The sequence below is a fragment of the Sparus aurata genome, chromosome 18, assembly GCF_900880675.1.
Source record: "Sparus aurata chromosome 18, fSpaAur1.1, whole genome shotgun sequence".
Lineage (NCBI taxonomy): Eukaryota > Metazoa > Chordata > Actinopteri > Spariformes > Sparidae > Sparus > Sparus aurata.
In genome coordinates this window covers 5,903,264-5,925,816 of record NC_044204.1, presented here as the reverse complement: position 1 = coordinate 5,925,816, position 22,553 = coordinate 5,903,264, and the positions used below count along the sequence as shown (strand labels likewise).

Sequence of the window (22,553 nt, the reverse complement as noted above, 5' to 3'; positions counted from 1 at the left end):
ACTGAACAAATAAACACACACACACACACACACACACACTCACTGTGAAGCAGAGCAGGTTCATTTGTATTCTGAGTTGTATGAGGTCGTAGATCGGAGCGCTACAAACCGTGCTCGTGAATACTCCACAATTAGAGTATTTTCTGAAAAACTAAAGCTGGTTTTCTGGATGATGGGAATTGGAACTTGTGTGTGTGTATGTGCGTATATGTAGATGTGTGAGCACCAGAGTGTGTAGATCAATGAAGGTCAGAAGAAACAAGCTCTGCAATCTGGTGATTATGAAGTATAGGAAATAGAATAACAATACTGTGACTAGACAGTGACAGGTACATTTGAAAAATGTAGTTGTTTTTTTTCTTCAGAAATGAAAGACAAAAATAAGCGCAATTGAAAAGTATGAAAGAACGCTCAAATTATAACACACTAACCGAACAAGAACTTCAGGAAGAGAAGAGAAGCGAGTGACAGATGATGACGCTGTTTAGAAGCGGAAATAATTACTTTGACTGTAAACTCATACATCGATTAGTTTGGGGAAATGTAAATTCTGTAAACAGCTTTTGTGAAACGGTTTCTGATGATTAATCGTGATAGGAGGAGGGAAGAGGACAGAGCAGGATTATCAGAGACAGTCTATCAACACGAATGCTTCTCTTGTATATTTTGTAGGCTTCAGTATCTAAACGATATGATTTTAAATGCATGTTGTTTGACTGTTGAAAGTTGACATACTGTTTTCATACTGCATATGTACTTACATACACAATACATTGAAATATGTCAATACCTAATATAGTCTGTGACTTTTTTGATTGTGAAATGGTAAACATTCATAACTGTTTTTTTAAGCAACAGTATCATTAGCTAGCTAGGCCACACCAGAACAACTGCCTTATAAATAAGACTGATTTTTATTTATTTCCAGACTTACCGACTGTACTGTCACTTTTTAGGCAACTATTTTTCATCGTTCAAAATTTTAAATGTAGTAGTAATAGTCTTGTAAATCACAATTTGTTTAAGAAAATGTTTTCTATGCGACGTACATTTTAACGACATTGTAGTAGCTCACTTGTTAAGGTTTATTTGTTGGCAAAGGCTGCAACACTGTCGGGGCAAAACCTTGTGACAGTATAACCAGAAGCTTTACATCAATACCACTTGTGCTTGTAATATTCGTATCACTATAAAGCTAAATAAAGTTATTTCTTGCCCTGGGGCAGAATATTGACTCACAGAGTTCAGGGACAGAATACCAGAGAGTCAATATGCAGTTCATATTCAGTCAGATGGAGATGAGATTACTGCTGAGGAAACCTGATAGTAAATGAAAAACGTCCGTTTGATTCAGTTTGAAAGATGGTTGGTGTAACTGGTCGACCGTGTCTGCTCGCCCATAGAGATGAATGGGAAAGGAATTGTGTGAGTGTGTGTGTGTGTATGTGAATGAGAGGGAGACCAGTAAAGAGCGTGCTTCCTCATCATACAGACAATAGGACATTGATCTTTTGCTCTACTGTGGAACCTGCAATGCTTGTTACAAATCCAGTTTAACAGCTTTATTTTCCCTCGTAGTCTGCTGTTCTCCCATCTGTCCTCCTCATACTTTTCTTTCCTCCGTCTAAAAAGTTTTCTCCCTCTTCCTCCTTCATTCTCCTCCCCCAAGAGACCGCAGTCACTTCCCTTCACACTGAATCATGTACACACACTTCCTGCTGTTCTTCTTTTTCTATCCTCTCAGTGACGTGGCTGGTGTTTCTGTCTGAATCTCAGCCATGTGTTGTGACTGCGGACCACGTGGTGATTTGAACATAAGTTTAGTAGATCACAAAGAAGGGCTCTTGCAGGGTTTTAAGAGTTTTTTTGTTTGAAGAGATCTTGAGGATGGTTTCAAGAAGTTTCCATGTGTTGGTAAGAGCAATTTGAGGATCCTTGGTCTCAGGGTGTCTTAAGGTGGCTATACATCTACTGGAGGGACATTCATTTGGTCTTTCTGTAGAGTTCTTCTAGGAATTAAGGGGTCATTTTGGGGTTTCAGGTTTCTTTTAAGGGGCCAGGCCATCCTTTAAAGGAATCTGGGAGATTTTATTGGTACTTGAGGGGGTTTTGGGCTTTTTTTTGCAGGAGGTTCCCAGAAGGAGTGCCAGATGCAAGGAGAGTCGATGATGGGTTTTGGGGTGTTCTTCGTAAGAGTTAAATACAGTTGAACAGGTTGAGTGAGAATTTTCAGGGTATACGGGTTTGAGGTCTCTTTGCCCAGGGATCCTTTCTGGGGTTAAGGGGGTCCTTGTGAGGGTTTCAGGGATTCTTGATGAAGTTTCTAAGAGTTTTACAGTACCATGACAATTCTTGAAGTTTCCAAAGGGGGTCTATGGAAACATGGCAGTATTTCATATATTTGAGTGGGATGGCAGGGTCCTATGATGGAGTGCAAGGGATGTTAAAGGGGTTCTGAAAGGGATTTTCACAAAGAGGTTCTGAAGTCCTTGAAAAGGAGACATTTCACTTCTTCTGTAGCTTTAAATCTTAATCTGTGGATGAATAAATCCCCATTGGATTGTGGATTGTGTTTAACACTCTGTGTGCACGGAGCAAATGATTTACTTTCTAGGAAACCGTACATGGTAAACATGATTCTTGGGATTTATAAGAAACACAGAAAACGGTTTGAATGTTGACCAACCATGTGCAACCGTGACCAAAGTCCACAGACTAAACAGAGCAGCTCATTTCGCTGATTAACACTCCCCCAACCAACGAAGTGGAACTAATCACCTGAAGACCTCTTGGGTCATGTTTGCACTTTGTTCTGAGCCACAGGGAGATGTGCAGGATAAATGCATGGAGACACTTCCAGATAAGTGCTGCTGGTGTATGTGACATATTTTCGGACTAATCCTGCATTGTGCCGGGACAGATGCCTCTATTGGTTTCAGTGTTGAACCTCCTGTGACATGAAAGTCTCATTATCTGTAATGAGTAGCTGTTGAGAGATGAAGGGCTGTTGATGAGAGCTCCTTGTGACTCCAACAGTGAACAGTGTAATAATATACAGTATATGCCAGATGATAGAGGCTTTTAGCCAAAGTGCCCCACAGAAATCCAACTGCATACATATTTAAGAAAGCATGGCCCAGTGGGAACTGAACCCCTAATTCTGACAACGGCGGTGCTGTGCTGAGCAGTGATCTCTACAGAAAACACAAACTTTTGCAGTCTCATTGAGGGAACAGATTTATTTCCCATGTTTGGTAGCTTGTGCTTCACAGAGCAATGGTTACAGAGAAAACCTAATTTCTTTTGTGATCAGAGAGCAAAGCAGCAGACACGAGTGATGCAAACCGCCTTATTCAATTCTCACCAAGGATCTTTCCAGCTGTGATCAGCACCTCTAGCTTTGACTCATGCACTTTTGTAGCATCTCAAAAAAGACAATCCGCCTGGGAATTTTGCTTTAATCTCCATGTTTAACTAACGTGACCTTTCCCTCTCTTTTTCCGTCTTCAGTATGGGGAGGAGGAGGTGTGTTCGGACCGTTTGGACACTGACTTCCCGGACATCGACCTCTCCCAGCTGGACACCAGTGACTTCGACAGCGTCAACTGTCTCAGCGAGCTACAGTGGTGCAACGATCAGCCGGCGGACGCATCACCGGCCTCCATCCACTACAGTACAGCAGATGAGCTCTTTGAGGTGGGGCTTCTTCATCAAAATACAGTTCTGTTAAACTGTGCAACTGATGCATTCTATCAGCTACAGGCTGCCATCAACATCCATCAGAAATATACCATATGCATATATGGCTCTCATGTGTTTTTAAATAAAAAGACTCATATTAATTGCATTTATCAGTGGACTGACTGAAATTTGGTGCCTCTGGTTCACTTAGAAGTTCATGCAAAAGGTGTTAGAAGTACAAATGCAAAGTTGAATGCACAAACAAGCTCTTGCAGAAGAAAAGAATCTCCTTCGTTAACAAATTCAAATCCAGATTGCTTCAGGTTTAAGGGTAATCCACATCGTTGGCAATCTGAAGCTATAATTTTGACTGTAAAGTTCTTAAATCCGTTTTGTCAGCTGGCGCCCCGAACACAACGACAGTGATTCAGCAACAATATCGTCTTGTGGACATCTTTCAAAAGTTAATATATGCTTAAAAATAATATGTTATGTAGAGTTCAGGATCAGTCAGTAATAAATTACAGCCCCCCGGAGATGCACAGGAATTTCTGTTCTTCATCTTAGGTTAAGGTTATGGATGAGATGTGGGTGGCTTGCTTTGTGAAAGCTTTTCATTTCTGAATATAATGTTCCGGAGAAATCTTGTTTTTTCAGTTGGCCTTCAACAGATTTGAACATGAGTTGGACAGTCTGAACAGGAAGATGTGACGGCCAAGCATTCCTCTATTGTGTGGTGTTCTGAGAAAGTAACTGCTCTATGAAGGGCTTTACTAACATTTGAGGCCAAATTCCCAATGTAACCAACCAGTGTAGGATTATCCTGAATCTGCTGTTTATTTTTTATGTTTTGCATTGCCTTTCCAACAAAGTAAAGGAATCTACGGTGAGGCTACATTATGGTCTATACATTTAATGACCTTGTTCAGCAGGATAATAATTGCCCTGACCTTTAATGAATCTTCAGGTCAGTTGGTCTAACATTTCCAAATTTGGAACATGCAGCCTCAGAAATTAGAAGTTTCTCAACATGTCTCAGAGGATGCTTTCATATTGTAAAACCCTGTTACATTCACTGTCATGAAGGTGGAAGCAGTCCATTAGTTTGGATCATCCCAAGGCTTCTGCAGTGCCAACAAAAGCCCTGTGGCTCCGGTATCAGGTGCCCTTGCTGGATGAATTCAGGGAATACCCTTCTTGTTTGTCTCTATATGAAAGCCAACCTTGGATCATTGATTGTCTATAGGTTTCCAGGCCCAGTGATGCCTCTTGGTCCCATTACAGAGGCTAAATTGAGTGCATCTTGAGAATAAAAGACGGCAACAAAGAGATAAAGTAGCATTTATGTCCAGATCATCGGCTATGTAATGCAACTCTGCTGGTGGAAATTGCTCTGATGCTGCGATGCATCGCAGAGTATTGGTTAGATGAAGACAGGCAAGGCATGATGGGAATGCAGGTGAAGTGAACACAGACTGTCTCTGTCTGTACTCCCTGACTCTGTCTCTTAAGGTTTTTATTCTCATTTCGATCCCCATTAGCCGACGCCTGAATGACTGTTTGTCTTCCTGCTGTCGACACAAAACTTTGACACAGTTGACTGAAAGAACTACATTAACTGTAAGAGATATTGGTATTGACAAGAAAATCTTTATGAGACAGACACAACAACAAGACAAGAGAGAGGATAGTAAAAGACTATTTCCTCCCTCACGTTGGTCGTTCTTTCACTCCATTTTACCGTCTCGCTTTTTACTTTATTTAGTCTCAAGGCTTCTTTGTTCCTTAGGTTTTATCTGACGTTCCTTTTTGCATCTCTTAAATCTTATTTCTCTGTGTATCATTGTGTCCTTGTGTATCAATTTATAGATGGTAAATGTAAATGTACTTTTTCATACACTCCGCTATATCACCTACATGTTTTTTTTCAGATTTCCATATCTCTGCTGCCACCCACCAGCCCCCTGCACCCGCCCCCGCTCCAGCATATTATATTTTAGCCAATACTCTATTGATCAGACTAATACAGCAGAGCAGACAGTGGGATGGTGTTCGGTTCTAAACACACATAATGAATAGAGTGATATGCCGACAGATGAAGCCCCCGGTGTCTCTGTCTCTCCCCTGTCCGTCAATATGCCACTTATTTACAGCAGCGTATCGGAATCTAATCCCATGTCGGGTGGGATTGATCGGTGTTTGTGTGTGGCAGGGCTTCATTTAACCTTGGAGACTGTAGAGAGAGACATGGATAGAGTGAGAAAGGTTAGGATAATCATATATTATTGTTTGAATTATTATAATAATGCTGCATCTAGATTGCCAAGTGAATTATACATTGTGCTAACTTCTGTCATTTGTGCAACGTTCTTTTGCCGTCTATGCTTTTTCCCACTCACTGTGGAATTTGATTATTGTCCAGGAAATCTAATTAATATCGGTCTAATCGAAATAACATAGTCAGGTAATATCAGTGAGTGCTTCTGAGTGTACAAACATACTAGTAGTGCTGATAAAGCCTTTCTGGTTATAAAATACCCACTGAGACAGAAAATACAACATGGAAAGAATGTCTTGGTTTGAAAAAAAGCAAATTATGTGATTTTAAAACGTGTATCAGGAGTTAGATTCCAACCCTCTGGTGATGCAGCACAATATGGATAAGTGAGTATAAGCAAGGGAAAAAAAAACAACACAGATTTAACCCAAAGGCAACTGTAAGAATCGATTAAATCATCACATCCCAACTTTAACTGTGACTCTGCTGATGTATGACTACAGTTTTTGACATCCTGCAGAGAACTTCAAACTCTAAATTGCAGCAGAAAGAGAGGCAGCAAAGCCCGAGAGAATAAAATTAAATAATAAATAGTTTGGCAGCCGGGAACAGATAGAGCTGGATGATAAAAGCAAGAGACAGATGAATGGAGCTTGGTGGCTTCCCGTAGGCCAGCCATGCTATCACCTCTCCACCAGACACTGCTCTCAGCAAGATGGCAGCTCCGTAACAGTAAACAACCCCTGTGTGGATGTAACAGGATGGATGGAAAGAGAACACATTTTGGACTGAAATGACAGATAAACAATATTTTCTGCTGATTATCTGCAAATGTGATTTTCATGCTTGAAAATTGTGGGGGGAAAAAAAGAAAGCATGTCGACTGTTTAGAATCACATCATATGAGTGGTAGAAAGGGCCAACTGGTCAATAGCCACTGTATAGTTGTTTCTAATGAGGATAACTGGTCAGGGTTCCATCATCCTGACCATGTTAATAAATGAGAGCGTGACTGGACTTAAGAGCTCAAACAGCTGGTTAGAGGGAATGGAGGAGGAAGATAGAAGCAAGAGGGATTCAAGGAGTGATTCAGCAATGAGACAGAGCTTCCAGAAGACATTTTTTTCTACCTGCTGTGGACAACAATTCCCATTAAAGCAGTATATAAAAATCGTGTTCAAGTTTTTTTTTTCCGGCCGCCTTAATGACTCAAGATGATGTGACTCAAACGCGGTGGTTGTTTCATTTCTGTTGCTTGTAGGGTGCGGTTACACAAGGTTTAGGAAAATATAATTGTTGATTTTGTTTTTCCATCACAAAAGCTTGTTTGTATCTAGTGAGCAAGTTTTGTTTCTAGCTAAGTGAGAGGTGTTCCCTGATAATAAAACATGTGGAAAAAGCTAATGATTGATTTACGTTTCGTTGGGGGTCCAATTAGCCGCCGTCTGGTTTTTCTTCAGGCCAAAATCAGACAATATTACATGAATTAAAATATTTCTTCGAAAAGGTTTGATAGCATTTAATGTTTCAGCTATCCTCAAACTTCCCTTCAACTGCACATGTGTACAAGCATTTGAGAGGGCTTCTTTCAAAAGCTGCTATCATGACAACAAGGATACAATGGAGGATTCACAGGAACTAGACCAGAATGCAATGCAGCCTCAGATATTTTGGTTTATAAGTAAAGTGACCTTCTGCTTTTCTTCCCTGGAAAGTGTCCTGCAATTGTGTCTCATCCTAAATGCAACAGTGGAGAACAAAAACATGATGTTGCTTCCTGAAGTGTGTAGGAAACTAATAAAAATAGAAGATAACATGGTTACATTCAGGACTTCCTTTTCATGTTGGCTTGAAGGAACAGTTCACCCACAAATTAAAATCCAGTCATCGCCTACTCAGCCCCATGTCGATAGAAAGTCGGGTGAAGTTTTCAAAGTCCACAAAACATTTAGTTTCAGGAGTACAGCAAAACATCGTTTCAGAATCCCCCTAAACAACTGATGTAGTTGGTTGGACTATAAAGAACATCAAGAAAACAACCCAAAACAAATATATAAATCTTGCTCTGTGCAGTTAATTCGGCACAATCTAAGTCTCCAGAAGCCTTGAGATCTGAAATGGATCAGAAAATACATTATGTACCCTCTTTTTAAAACTGAAATCCTCACTTTATCTGCTTTGGCGAAAAGCGTTAGCATACACCCCATCTAAAGTGGCTGCACCAGCTCCTCCGCGTGTTGAGGGGTGTAATTAGTCTTTACAAATCCATTTGGGATCTCGGGGCTTCCTGAGACTCGTTATATGCCTGACGAGCTGTTTATGGAGCCATTTGGTTTTGTTAATTGGGTTGTTCTTTACTTTATAAAACAAGTCCTGAACTTCCTCAGTTGTTTAAAAGATTGCTGCAACACTGCTTTGTAATTAAGCTCCAGAAATGTGCTGACTAGCCATCGACATTGCGGCTCAAATAGATAATGGCTGAGTTTAAGTTTTTGGACAAACTGTTCCTTTAATAGTTTGAAAGTTAGCATGACTTGTACTATCATGCTGTATCTCACCCATGTTCTCACTGTGCTCGACCCCCTCCAGATAGAAGAGGAGAATGCGGCTCTGCTCGCCGCTCTCACCGACAGTTTGGATGGCATGGTGGATGCCGAAGTGGGTGGGCTCTCCGTCTTCCCCGCCCTGGGGGAGGAGCCTGACCAGGAAGAGGAAGAAGAAGACAACCTTCCTCTTGCAACCGAGGACTACAGTCAGTCCCTGGGAGCCGAGACAGAAGACCCATCTCTTGTAAGATCACCTTTGTACTTCAGGTTTTTCCCTTTTTTCACCTTTGCTTTTTGACATTGTAATTGACATAACATTACATGGAGAGACCTCTGATCAAAACACTCGGTCCAGTCTTCCCCTGAGGGGCCCTGACTTCACATTTGCAACCAATATCGGAACATTTACCCTCATTTTAGAACTTTATGTTCACCTCAAATACTCTCATGTTTCTTTTTCATCACTGGTCCATGATTCAAAAAGTCTCTTGCAGCTCAAACAGCCACCGCCTGTTGAAGTGAAGCCTTTCATACATGCTTCAAACACCATCCACTCCCTCCTCTCGCGCCCGCCACACTGTGCCTCTCCTTTCCCATGCTCTCCCATCTCTTTCTCCCCAGTATCTCAATCTGTGTCGCGTTTGCTAACCTTGATGTTCCTCTTGTTGGCCCGCAAGGTTCAAAGTCTGCCTTTAACTCCAGGAAAACAGAAGAGCTGAGGCACACAGTGACCTTTCATCCAGTCCGGTCCGATGTGTGTGTCGTATTTCTGTATATCTAAGGACCACGTGTCCTCAAGAGAATAGATAGGAAGGCTAAAATCCTTCAGACTGAGGACAGAAAACAAATACATATTCAAGGAGTTTGTACAGGAATTAGATTTGGATTTGTGCAATGAACAGAGAAATGATTTGTTTTTAATTCAGTCAAGGTCAGTACTGAATACCTTTTAGTTTGAAGTAGCAGTCGGCCTACATTAGGAGTATTTTTTTACTACAAAACTACAAATCAAACCAATTATATAACAGTGGATGGTTTTGAACACAAAGGAGGAAAAGGCCCTCATGGTGGATGCCATCCCCTTTGCCATGCCACCAAGTTTAGGTTTTAGTATCGGGGTAAAAGTAGCTGAAGTCCTCACATGTTTAGCAATCCAGCCGTGTGTGTGTGGTCTTCCAGCACGTGCTCCAGTGTATGTGTTTGCTTGTTTTGAACCCCGGTCCCCCCCCCTTCCCTCTATCTCTTTTCACACTGTACTGCTGGATGCCTCTCTCTCTCTCTGGGCCCCTCCATCATTCCCAGAACCAGACTTCTAGGAACGAACCTTGTTTTTCTCTCTCTTTCCCCTGCTCCCCTCCAGTTATCAGCCTCTGCCTGCACCTGAACCGCGTCACCCCTAAACCTCCATCTCAACAACAAATTGCTGTATCTCTTTACAGTGAATATTGTGCCCTACTTTCCCCTCAGTTCACTCTGCTGTCAGAAGAATGCAGGCGTGTGCTCGGCTCTGCAGCTTAATTGAAGCAGGAAGCTATTTCACTGCAATAAACGACTTATGATTACTGCTGTAATGCGGCCTTATTGCACTTGTCAAGATGAATCCAACCCGCTTCCTTAATTTGCCTTAAATTTCACAGCAAATGGGGCTGCTTACAGGGTTTTCTTCCGCGCTCTGATTTAGTGGCAGTCTACAAAGATACTATTGTTTGGCGGCCTTGAGTCATGCCGGATGGCTGAATACCTAGAGCGTAAATATTCGCTGAGCTGCGCTGCCATCCTACTTGCAATTATACACTTGCGAGTCGTACCATAAAACAAGTCTGTCAGTGAAGTCAGAGGAGGTCTTGTATCCTCCACAATGAGAGGTTGGATGTTTAGCAACAGGAAGTAAACTAACAACAGGACCAGCTTTTAAAGCTCGAAGAAAACTGATGGACCTTGTTTAGTAAAGCATATTAGATTTGAGTATAAGTATACGGCAACTGTGATCTGATTTCTGTAATTTAATGCCTGGTTTCAACATAACTCTGAATGTATGCAAGTCAATTCAAAGTCCATTTCGTGATCTTTGATGTGTTTGCGAAACTACTCCTTCCTTTTTTTTATTTTACAATCTTTTATAGGCCTCAAAACGTTGACCTCTGTGCTGGACTGTATGCATTGTGTGTCTCAGGAAGTTAGCATAAACTGATTAGCTAACAGAAGGAATGTATTGCAGCTCTATATTTACATTTGAGTGAGAAGTTTGACAGCCCTCGGGAGCTAAAAATGGTAGCATGCTAGTTTTGTAACACAGAGTGCATGCATATCGTCAGTGGTTCATATTAGAGCATGGGTACCTGTTATGACTGGGTTTAGACAAAAATAAATTGATGTACTATAAAGTGATAAGTGATAATAAGTGATAGACCTATTGACTGTGTTGGGGCTACATGTCCTGTTGAGTGCTGAGGTTTGGTCTTTATTTGACAACTCAGAATTTCAGCTTACATTAACTTTGTTGGACTTCAGTCAGGTTTGGATGCAAAAAACAGAATGCCAGGCAGTTAAGGTAAGGCTTGGTTACTACTCTCTCCTGTTCAGACCGGAAAATGCACCTCGAGCCGCACTCTAGTTCCTATGTCTTTTAACTAAATATTTCACAAAACTGGCAAACACCTTGCAGGCCAACTTCCTTATGTACCTGTCCCCATGCATTATTCATTATGTTCTCATCTTTGACCATATGAATATATATATATAATATTAGCTTCTCTCTCATGTTTGAAGTGGTGTTTCACAAAGACGCATTTCCTTGCATTAAACACTAGGGGTCTGTTATCATGGACACGGAACAGCACTCTGTGAAATAGAGGTGTAAAGAACCGGCATCATGTGTCATATTTTTACTGATATGTTTATTTAAGACTGTAGAACCACTGTTGGTAGCATTACAGGATCAGACTGGCATCAGAGAGACAAATGACCCGAGGAAGGAGCATTCCTTCCAAATTGGTGGAAATGATGATGAGTGTAATGACCTCAGATGGTTCAGAACAGGACTAAGCATAGTTTGGAAGCTGATGAAGCCAAAAAAATGCCAGGCCTCAAAGCGATACCCACGAGTGTGTAGCTAACACCATGTTGGCATAGTATTAACAAACAGGATGCAGTGAGACAGAACTGGTTTTGTTGCTATTGATGGACATATAGATATTGTTTATTTCCAAAACAATAAGTCAGTGATACTGAGAGGTCAAGCCACCAGATGCCATCGTCTTCACTGTTGTGTTGTGAAACACAGTCGCCTCACACATGACTGCCTGGATTGGTTTCACCTTGAAGACTCCTTGGTTATCAGTCAACCTCTGTCAAAGTAAGAATGAACGTAGGCTGGTTAATCAGATACGCCTGCCAGTTCTCTCAGTCTCCAAGAAAGTGAAGGTCGAATGAAAAGTGGTAGGTTCTGTTGGACAGTTACTGTTTTACACTGAGAAAAATCTCCTACACTACAGTGTAAGTCATTGTAGAAACCTCCTCCATAATGCTTACATCATCTGTCAGCATGGTGTCTTAGTCTTGGAACTTTCTGACATGGCACCAATGACTTTAAGTGCAAACAACATTCTCAATATCAGTTTCATTACCATTAAAAGGATTAAGTGGTAGACACCTGAAAAGAACGGGAAGCAGATTGATACTGAGAGAGTAAATTAAGAAGTAATGGCGTGAGGTTCAGGGACAGATGGATGCTAGATTTACAACTCGTCCTCATATAACTAAATGACTAAATAGGAACAATTGTCAATGACCCCCAACATACAATATAAGACTGGTCCCGCCACGACACAAAAACTATGTCATATGACAATTGGACAGAACCAGCGACAGGCAAAACTGACTGGACCTCTGTTGTCACATGGTTGTGAAACAGTTCCAGTCTGATCAGGTTTAGGCACAAAAACGTTTTGGTAAGTTTTAGTATGTTCCTTCGTTAAAAGAACTCACCAGTGACTTTTGGTTTTGCACAGGACACCAACAGCCGTCTCCTGAGTTAAAGTTCTGTGCCTGTATGTCCCGACCAACAACCCTGTTTTTATGTGGAATTATCTGCTCGTATACTTTGTCTCCTAATGTCCTCTAAGGCTCCCCTTATATACTATGGCCAATGGAGGTTGCTGCCTAAGAATAAACATAGATATGAGTCGTATAAGCGGTTACATAGATGACCTTGATGCAGTTTTGTCCTGGAAGAGAAGTTTTTTCTTTTTAGATAAGGGATTTTTACTGTTGCTCATTAACTATTAGCTTATGCTCAGCTTAGACTGTTTGGGCTCTGCATGTTATAGAATTATTACCATGCCAATAATATATCCTGCATTTTATTGCTGCAGTAACTAGAACTGCAAGAAAAAAGTCAAACTTATTTGACTCCAGCTTCTAAGTTGTGAATATTATATGGTTTCTTCACTCCCCTATGACAGTATTATGTCCAGATTGGGGGAAAAAACAAGACATTTACGGATGATAACAGTTTAATCCGCAATTAATAAAAGAATACTCCTCAGTTGCAGCCGTAGCAGCAACCCCTGATGTTTTATACTCCACTTGAACTGCACATGTCATTCCACCTTGTTTGTCCTTAAATACTGTAACTGTAGAGGTGAAAAAGTCTATTCAATCCCCTGACACGCACCACTCACTCACTTGGTTGCTGCTTCATTCCTCTGACAGCTGGCAAGATAACACACTTTTCCAAAAGTCTCCTCACATACACACAGGTCCCTGTTTGTGTCTCACAACCACACAGCGCTACAACTTTTACTACTGCTGCTTCCAGACTGCTACTACAGTCTCTATCTCTATCTGTGTTGTTGGCATCAGAACTTCTGTAATATTTTCCCTGGGGCCATCATCCTGGTGCACCTCCAGGCAGCAAGTTTGTGACTAGCAAGACAAGTCAAGCCTCAGAGTTTTTCAGAGGGTTAGGCTGCCTGTGCTGCTATGCTATTACTATTCACCTGTAGCAGCCACTTAACTGGGGTAATACCAAACATTTCCCAGTGTAAATGAGTGTTTACGCCTCTACATGTACCTATTCATATCAGAGCTCTTCCATGACAAGGTGTTTTTGTTTTTGTTTGTTTTCTATTCATTAATTAATGTTTTCCAGTCCCGTATTTTACCGTTTGCCCATGAAAAAAAGATCTACAAAGACAACATTTTAAAATATTTCTTCCTCATTCCTATTAATTAAGTTTCACAATAAGATTCCCTGACTTCTTGAAGATTTACTTAATGATTTGCTTCCAGGACTCACCGTCCCCGACAGAAGCCGAACATTTCATTTCACTGAATGTAAATACTATCATCCTGAATCCTCGCTCTGTTTCCACTACTTAAATTGTCATTTGCAAAAAAAAAAAAAAAATGGCAACCTGACATTCAAATCCACTCACACAGAAAAGCCTTGTGTAATGACATTATGCTGTTTACTCTACTGAAGCTGCCAGATGCGTGTGAGTCTCGGTGTATGTGCTTCGGCCCCTATTTCCATCAGTTGAGTAGTTAACTGTCACATGACTGATGTCACTCATGTGTTCAGGCCTGAGTGTTGCGCTGCCCTCTACTGGTGAAAGGTGATACTGCAGGATGTGTGTCTGTTAATACATGCACTGTCAGTCTGTTTGAAATTGTATTAGCTTGATTGCATCCCCATTAGAAATGCAATTTATTTATTTAGTTATTTATTCATTTATTTATTTTGAATCAAACATATTAACTAGTCATAAATCCATTTACATTCTTTGTTATTGATTTGTGTGTAATTTAATTAGTATATCATAAACTCATACTGGCATGTTAACATATATATCAGCAGATTTACAACTTAATTAAAACATTTACATATATAAATGAACCTGATTATTTCTCTGATATCATAAAATATGTCCGGAAAGTTATATATTGGATGAAATAAGACAAGTTATAATGTGTTCAGAAATACAGATGGGTGAAATAATAAAGGAAAACCAACATTGGATGTTTCTTAAACGTTGTTCTACATGACTATTTAAGTGTCTGTAGTGCACGCTTTGCCAATTTAATGAAGGTTTTCCCCTGTCACCCATCTGTACCTTGAATTTTTGTTCTTATTAGTTGAACAGCAGACTGCAGACTGGATTGTTGTTGCGATTTGTCACACTGTAATTACAGCTCATCAAAACACACTTACATACAAAAATATATTTATAATCAATCTTAACCAGTTCACAGATCACACTAAAACCGCCTGCCTTGTGCTTAGTTGTCTTGATTGTCTGAGTCAATATCATGTATCTCCAAGTGTTCACAATTTCTGTTGAAACAACAGTATTCTTTGAGTTAGTTCAGATGGTTTTAAAATACTTCAAAAGCCAATAATGTTGGCAAACAGACCAATGTTTAAGACTTAAAAGTGGAGATACACCTGCTCACCTGTTTGAGAGTTTACAAGTGCTTCTTCTTTGATTCACATGTTTTAGTGAATTTACTCCCTCGCTGGGTGTTCTCACATCACCATGCGTGTTCACATGCTCTGTGTGTGTTTCTGGTCATGGACCTCATTTATAAAAAAACCACTCATGATCAATTTTGATTTTGAATATGACTTAAATGAACATGCTGACAGCTAGCCGGGTGAAGTTTCGTAGTCCAACCATCTCTGGAGCTTTGCAATAAAACAGCTTTGCAGCATTTTCTTGAACATCTAAAGTAGATGGGACTTGTTTAATGAAGATATTATTTCCACCCAACTTTGATTTATGGGTGTAAAAAAGGATTTTCAAATCAATTTTGGATCAGCCGAGCTGTATGAAGCCACATGTGATCTTTTCTTTTTCAGTCATTTTAAAACATGTCCCGACCTACAAAACTTCACTCAACTTTCCACCAAAATGCTGTTGAGTAGATTGTGGCTAAATTATACCTTTTTTGGATGAATTGTTTCTTTATGGTCAGCCAGTTTCTTCTTCCCCAGCTTGTTCACTGTAGCGGCTAAAACTCCCATCAAATAGCATATGTTGCCTGACTTTAGTCTCCTCTACCATCACCATGACCTCAGCTTCTTAAAAGTTTGAGTTTCTGTTTTGGTCCATGACTATATCTGATCAAACCCTTATTTATGCTGCATTATATTTAATTAAGTTGTTTTCAGATTTATAGATCACAAGAGCTTAAGTTACAAATGGGATTCTAAGAACCTGAATTTTTTTATGAATCAAACGTAAGCACAGTGAAAATAATCTCAGGACTGAGAACATTTTCATAAATGAGGCCCCATGTGTTTATGTTTCTACATTGATGTGTTTGCATTTGTCTTTTATTCGTGTGTATGTCTCTCTGTTTGTGTGATTGCAACTGCACAGGCGCTCTAGTGTGTTTGTGTGTGTGTGTGTGTGTGTGTGTGTCCCACCACAGAACAAGGCCTCCATTGATGCTCCCGGTGGAGCTCTGGAAGGCGTCCAGAGTAGAGTAGAGTATTGCGGAGAAGAGTAGAGAGTGTTTGAGGGGCCCAAATGCTGCTTTCAGCATTTCAACAGACACAAACCTTCAGTCGCCTCTCTACTTCCCTCAATGGGACTCTCTCAGAGGAGCATCATCGCATACTGTGAGCCAAGTTGGCTCGCCCACAAAGGGCCGCCGTGTCCCCATTAGCGATGCAGGCGATAGTCCTGTCAGTCATTCGACCCAGATAGTATTCTTTGGTTACAGCCAGCTAATGTTGTACTCATTGAAGCATTTACAGTAATAAACAATTATAGTGCCGTAAGTAAAACATGGTTTAACTATGACCCCTGGACAATGATCGGAGTAGCATCCTTTTAAACTTTATGCCTCAGAATTTTCTCTCTATACGCTTTCAATGACTTTTTCATAAAGATGTATGCCAATCCGAAAAGCCCATAAAGTGGTACTAAAAGCCCTTCTTAGATATATGGTTCTCCATAAAAGGTGAACTAGGGGTGGGTCAGCAGGTTTGATGTATATTTGTAGCTGGTATGGTGCCATCATTGAGGTCCTCTTCAAGACAATGAAAGAACACCTGAAATACTGGAACTTCTCCCACTTTGCCAGTCTTACTTCAACAAAATCAAATCAGCAAAGGATTTATAATTTTCCCATCATAGTCACTGCTTACCAAGAGACCTCCAACATGGCTGCCAGAGGGTGTATTGCGTTAACTGAACCCTCTGTGTGCTGGGGCCTTCGCTGTAAATTATTTGAAATCCTCATTTCGATCACATCTGTATTTTCCACATCGTCTTCTCCTGGAGCAAACGCTACACAGCTTAGTGGGGGATTTTCTCCCTAAGCTGATTTATATCAGCTGATAGCCCTGTCATGAAGCTAGGCACTGGAATGAATGGATGAATACACAGATGAAAAAAACAAAACGCATTGAAGTGATGGTAGGGAATGAGGAGCGGTTGTGTTAATATCCATTTGAAAGGTAATACCCAGGGAAGGACTCACGAGGGGGGTTGTTCTGTTTTACTCTCTGTGGCTTCCTGTTTGATCTGAAGGAAGGAGAGTTTGGAAAGAAGGGTGGCTGCGCGAAGGGGATTGATGGAGATAAAGAATAGGGCAGATTTGATGTGGAAGCACACAGGTTTAGATCAAGCTGAGAAATGGGAAGGGAATGGCAAGTCAGAGGGGATGTTAGCAAAGATTTATGGATGGAAACAAAAAAAAATATGGATTGATGAGATGAGTGGAAGAGAAAAGGGGAAGAAAAGAAAGATAGAGAGGATGAGTTGAAAGAAGGGGCAACAGGAGGAAGAGACAGAAGAAATCAGGAGGGATGAGATGAATACCATATGGGTATTGGTAAAAAAAACTGGACTGGTAGAATGGGGGAGAAAGGGAGGAGCAGAGGTCATATTCTCTGTTATTATCGAGAGAAATGGTTGAATCCAGCTCTTTAATGGGAAACGTGCATGTGCCATGTAGCTGTCAGCTTTAGGGATGTGATAAATATATAGTATCGTAACCTTGTGGCCTCTTCTACACATTATGCCCTTGTACAAACATCCATCTGACGGGAGTTAACAGCCGACAGAATATAGATAAAAAATTGGAGTGAAAGGCCGAAGACACCAAATGTAGAACATTTTCATCCCATGACAAAACCTTTTTCTGTATTCTTAATAAAATGTGGAAGAAGTTGCAATGTTTTACCAAAGATGTATCTTCAAGACCTAAATATCATTTTTACAGGGCAGGGGCTCGAAAAAGATTTCAAGCTATCTATCCATGTGGAAACATTCGATCCTCAAATGTACAAGAACAAAAGCACATCCCAGCCCTGTATAAAAAAGGCTGAATGTTAATTTGAAAAGTGCACACTAACTGATTTTTCCCAATCTTCTTCCTCACTAGCTGAAGAAGCTGCTGCTGACTCCTCCCAACGTGCCCACGGGCATCGACGCACACAAAGACAGAGTCCACGGTCATCGCTGTAGCAACAAAAGCCTGCACCTACGGCCGGTCAGACCAATGGCCAAGGTGAGCCACCATTTGCTGTAAAATCCTGGTTTACAGTGATAGTTTAGTGTGATGTGATGCGTTTTGAAATTCTTTCTTCACTTATTCATCCTTCAATAAACCTCCAGGCTTGTTCAGTCTTTTTCAGGCTGTAAAGTAGAACTGAAGTAGTCTGTTCTGTTACAGACTCACATTCACCGGTTAACGCTTCATTCCCTGTGTCTTCTGAAGTCTGGCGAGATAACAAAATTGGATTTTTCCAATCACTTCCCCTCAGAGGTGGCGAGTTAAGGCAGAAGTAATTCACTGTTTCAAGCAGGGCCTACAGCCAGCTTCACTGCTGTTGTGCAGAAGTTGTCACGCAGGTGTCTTGCAGTTTCGAGCCAGAACAATACATTGAAGAGAGATCATGAATCATTCAAAAATTCAAGAAGCAGTAGTTGCCTCAACTTAGCCAACCCTACACTTTATAGGTTCCCTGACAAGAAAATGCTTATATGAATTCTGTAAAAAGGCACTGACATCATCAGTCCCACCTCCAGTAATTTAATCAAGATGGCTTTCTTGGGAAAGGTTTGGTATCAAGGCACATTTTTGGCATTTTTTTTACCTTAACAAGGATAGATTATCGTGGAACAACTGGAAAACTTTACAGTCATCAGGACTTGTGAGATCAAGTCCATCGAGCCAGGCCTCAAGCTATACACTTGTGGCCAAACTTGAAAGGTTTCAACCAATCAGTGTCCTTTGAAACTACTGGCAGCTAGAGATGACAGCTACGGGCTTGTAGGGGTGACAAGTAGCGCGAGAAGTGAGAAGTTAGTTTGAAAACCAGGGCGGCACCTCAAGAGGTTAACATAGACTTTTTGCTAGAGTTTGATTTTCCAACTGGCTCAGCTGGTGGTAGTGCTCTTCTACTGTTGATCTGATTGGTTAAGTCAACCTGTGATAGATGGGGATAGATTAATGGATCGTCCAAACAAGTGCATGTCCTTTTCCAAACAGTCTCGTGTTTTTCCTCTCCAGATGGTTATGTCAAACCATCTGGCACTTCAGGTTAAAATATAAAAAACTTGCTATCGGTGATTTCAAAAAAGGAACATCAACATTGGCCTTTGAGCACTTGTATTGTTTAAACCTTCCTTGTGACAGGAACAGAAAAAAAGGCAAACTTTCCAGTCTAGGCAGCAACAGTTCTTATTTTCCAAATGACAGATATCTCATTTTAGATGAAAAACTCATCGAGCCTTCAAACTTTCAGAGACCTACAGTCTGCTGCTTGTGATAGATGTGGTGTTGGGAAAGAGAGGGGATTTACAATGGCTACTGCTGTATGACTTAGCAGTAATTGCATAGCTGCTAGCATTGTGCTTCAAGTGGTCATCGATTACAATACCAGTCATTTATCTTGTACAAGCATAAAGCAAGGTGTGCCTTCCCACAGCCTTCTACTCTGGCTCAAGCAAGGAAGATACAGAATATCCACTGGATGCAGTGCCTGGATGAGCCAAGCCTGTATGCATCACACACCCTCCCAATCTCACTGATGCTGTGTGTGTGTGTGTGTGTGTGTGTGTGTGTGTGTGTGTTTGAGCTTTAGTTTTAGAGTAGCGTAGCTTTGCTGTGGCAGATGGCGGAGTATTGACTGACAGGGCAAGAGGGCAACAGTGAATCATAGTGTCTCTCTCTCTCTTCACTCTGTATGAGTAATATAGAATCGGCCATTTCATTGCAGCTGCACACTGAATCATCCCTCACAAAGTCGGAAGGAGAATTTACTGCTGTATGCTCAGTGTTCCTGTATCCAGGGCAAGAAACTGAAGATACACCCATGCGTTCATGAGTCTGTTCTTAGGTTGTTCATTTTTTTTGTTCCCTTGAATAAGTGTATATATATGTAATGTATATATATGTAATGTATATATATGTAATATATATATATATATATATATATATATATATATATGTATATATATATATATATATATATGTATATATGTATATATATATATATATATATATATGTATATATGTATATATGTATATATATATATGTATATATATATATATATATGTATATATGTATATATATATGTATATATATATATATATATATATATATATATTTATATGTGTGTGTGTGTGTGCGTGTGTGTATACATATATATATATATATATATATATATATATGCCTCTAGCTCACATTATTTTGATACATTTGGCAAAAGATTTTGGGGGTGAAATTTGGATGCAGGACTTCTGGGGGTATCTGGCACCAGGGCACTGGCGGCAGATCACTTGAGGGTTGCAGACTTTTTCCGGCATTAATGCTCAACCAGATTGGGAACTGGGCAATTATGTGGTCAGTTCAGTGCCTTCAGCCATTCCTGAGCATTTATTTGATTGGGTCCTGGCTGGGATTATCCTAAGTGTGGTCTGATGTCGGAGTACTGATCAAAATGCCTGGTAGAGGAACTGATCAGAAAGGTCATACCTTGGAATATTGTAGCTTTATGGTCATGTAGTCTGATCTCTAGTTCATGGACAAATTAAATGAGATCAGGATTACAGGTCTAGACCATCTTTATTTGCCCTCCTTTCACAAATTCAAACCTTTTTTATTTATTCATTAATCTGTTCACTGGGTTCACTTTGAAATTTGGTTTCAGGTTTTCCTTAATGTCATAATACCAGCATAAGAGTTTTTTTAGACTGCCAAACCAGGAAGAAGAAAGACTGATGTTGTGTAACATATTTCAAATACGACTCATTTTTTTTGTCAAAGAGAGCAATCGTAAGACTTGGGCAAAAACCTTTAGGCTACAAACTACAGTTTGAGGAATAAGTTTCTCACTGGAGGTGTTTGTTTGTCTCCACCCTCAGAGTGACCTCCCTCTGGAGCGGAAGCCCCGAGCAGTGCGTCCAGCGGGCCGCCTGTGCACCGAGCTCCACCGCCACCTCACCACCGCCCAGGACTTAGAGGACACTCCGGCTCCAGACACAGAGGAGGACGAAGAGGAGGAAGAAGACGAGGACAGTGAGTCGGAGGAGGATGAAGAGGAGGAAGGCGAGGAAGAAGAGGAAGAGTCCTCCGGCAGCGAGGTGGAGGGTGTGGCACTTGTGGCTGCTGTTCCCACTGAGCCAGTCAAGCCTCAGTTCAGCTCGGAGAAAGAACTGCACTCAGTGGTGGAGCTGATCACGTACATGCACACCTACTGCCTGCCCACACGCAAGCAGCAGGGCTGGGAGCGTAAGGACCGTGACCTCCAGAGGTCTCGGGCCAGACCCGAAGCCCCCCGCCTGGCTGCCACAAACTCTCATAGCAGAGTTGTCTTGGTGGCTACTCCTGGGACTAGTGGGGGCTTGACAGGGGCAGGCAGCAGTGCCCCGAGGAGGCTTCCCTTTGCAAGGCGAAGGGAGATGAAGGCCAACTCCCTTCTCCGTGAGCTCCTGCAGCAGAGCAGCTCTTTCGATGTGAGCAAGCCTTACAGACTGCACAGCCCTCCCTACTCCCATACCCACAGCCCCAACAGAGGAGGAGTATCTGCTCCTTCTGTCCTGGCTAAATCAGCCCCAGCCCACTCCCCCAGCTCCACCACCCCTAAACCGGAGCTTCGTAAAGACGCTTCCTCCCCTGAGAGGAGAAACTCCTCGTCCTCTGAGATGTCTCAAAGCCTGGAGGAGACAGTAGAGGATGGTGGCTCCTTCTCAGTTCGGCGCTCCCGACGTCTTGCCTCCTTCCCCAGTCGCTTCGCCAAAAGGCTGCGGCCTGGACGGGCAAGGGAAGGAGAAGGGAAGGACAAGGAGGAGAAGGAGGAACGAGCAGGGGTCAAATTCCTGCCAACCCAAGCAGGAGGGGGAACCACGACCGAGACTCAGCCAGAGCATCTAATGTCGGGTGATGGGAGCCACGGTGCAACAGAGCTGACCAAACCCTGCTGCCACAACGGTGAGATGGATAGAAAAGTAGCAGGCTACAGTCAGACCACAGGTTTTTATTCTCCATTTACAGCTGCAGAGTGCCAACACTGTCTCAAACAAGCTGCTGAAATTGCACTGAAATTATGACAAATGTGACAATGTGAATGGTTTAGGATTGACTGAATGTCCTTGGAGATGTGAGCATTGTAATATAAGTCCCACATATTGTAGCTCTATGTCTCCACCATTAGATTAAAAACGTAATCCATAAGATGCAGACCACAGCTGAAAGAATGTCCTAGGAAATGGGACTGCTGATCACACTGATTATTAAAATCTGAGTCACAGAAGAGGTGAGAAATACCAGTTGAGACACCCAGTTGCAGTGTGAATATAGCCCGGGACACAAATGCACTTTCATACTCATTCTTACAAAGGGAAAAATCACAGACACACATCTTCTGGGCTGTAATGTAATGGTTCCCTTTTTTTTCTGATTACAGAAAAGCGAGCCTGCCTCTGTCTGCCTCTCAACCCCAAGTCAACTGGGTGAGTATCTCTATACAAAGTACCTGCTGTGTTTCATCATAAAGTCATAGCTTTATAAAACTACTCCTTCATTT

At 41.4% G+C, this 22,553-nt stretch overlaps 1 protein-coding gene across 1 annotated transcript in view; it reads left to right on the top strand.

Annotated features, from left to right (window-relative positions):
• Nucleotides 1-22,553, top strand: part of ppargc1b (peroxisome proliferator-activated receptor gamma, coactivator 1 beta) — a 97,806-nt gene that overhangs the window by 62,949 nt on the left and 12,304 nt on the right. Inside the window, exons 2-6 of the mRNA XM_030396190.1 lie at nucleotides 3,511-3,696; nucleotides 8,549-8,749; nucleotides 17,905-18,030; nucleotides 20,893-21,958; nucleotides 22,434-22,479. Of these exons, the coding sequence (XP_030252050.1) occupies nucleotides 3,511-3,696; nucleotides 8,549-8,749; nucleotides 17,905-18,030; nucleotides 20,893-21,958; nucleotides 22,434-22,479 (1,625 nt within the window). The remainder of the gene's footprint in view (nucleotides 1-3,510; nucleotides 3,697-8,548; nucleotides 8,750-17,904; nucleotides 18,031-20,892; nucleotides 21,959-22,433; nucleotides 22,480-22,553) is intronic.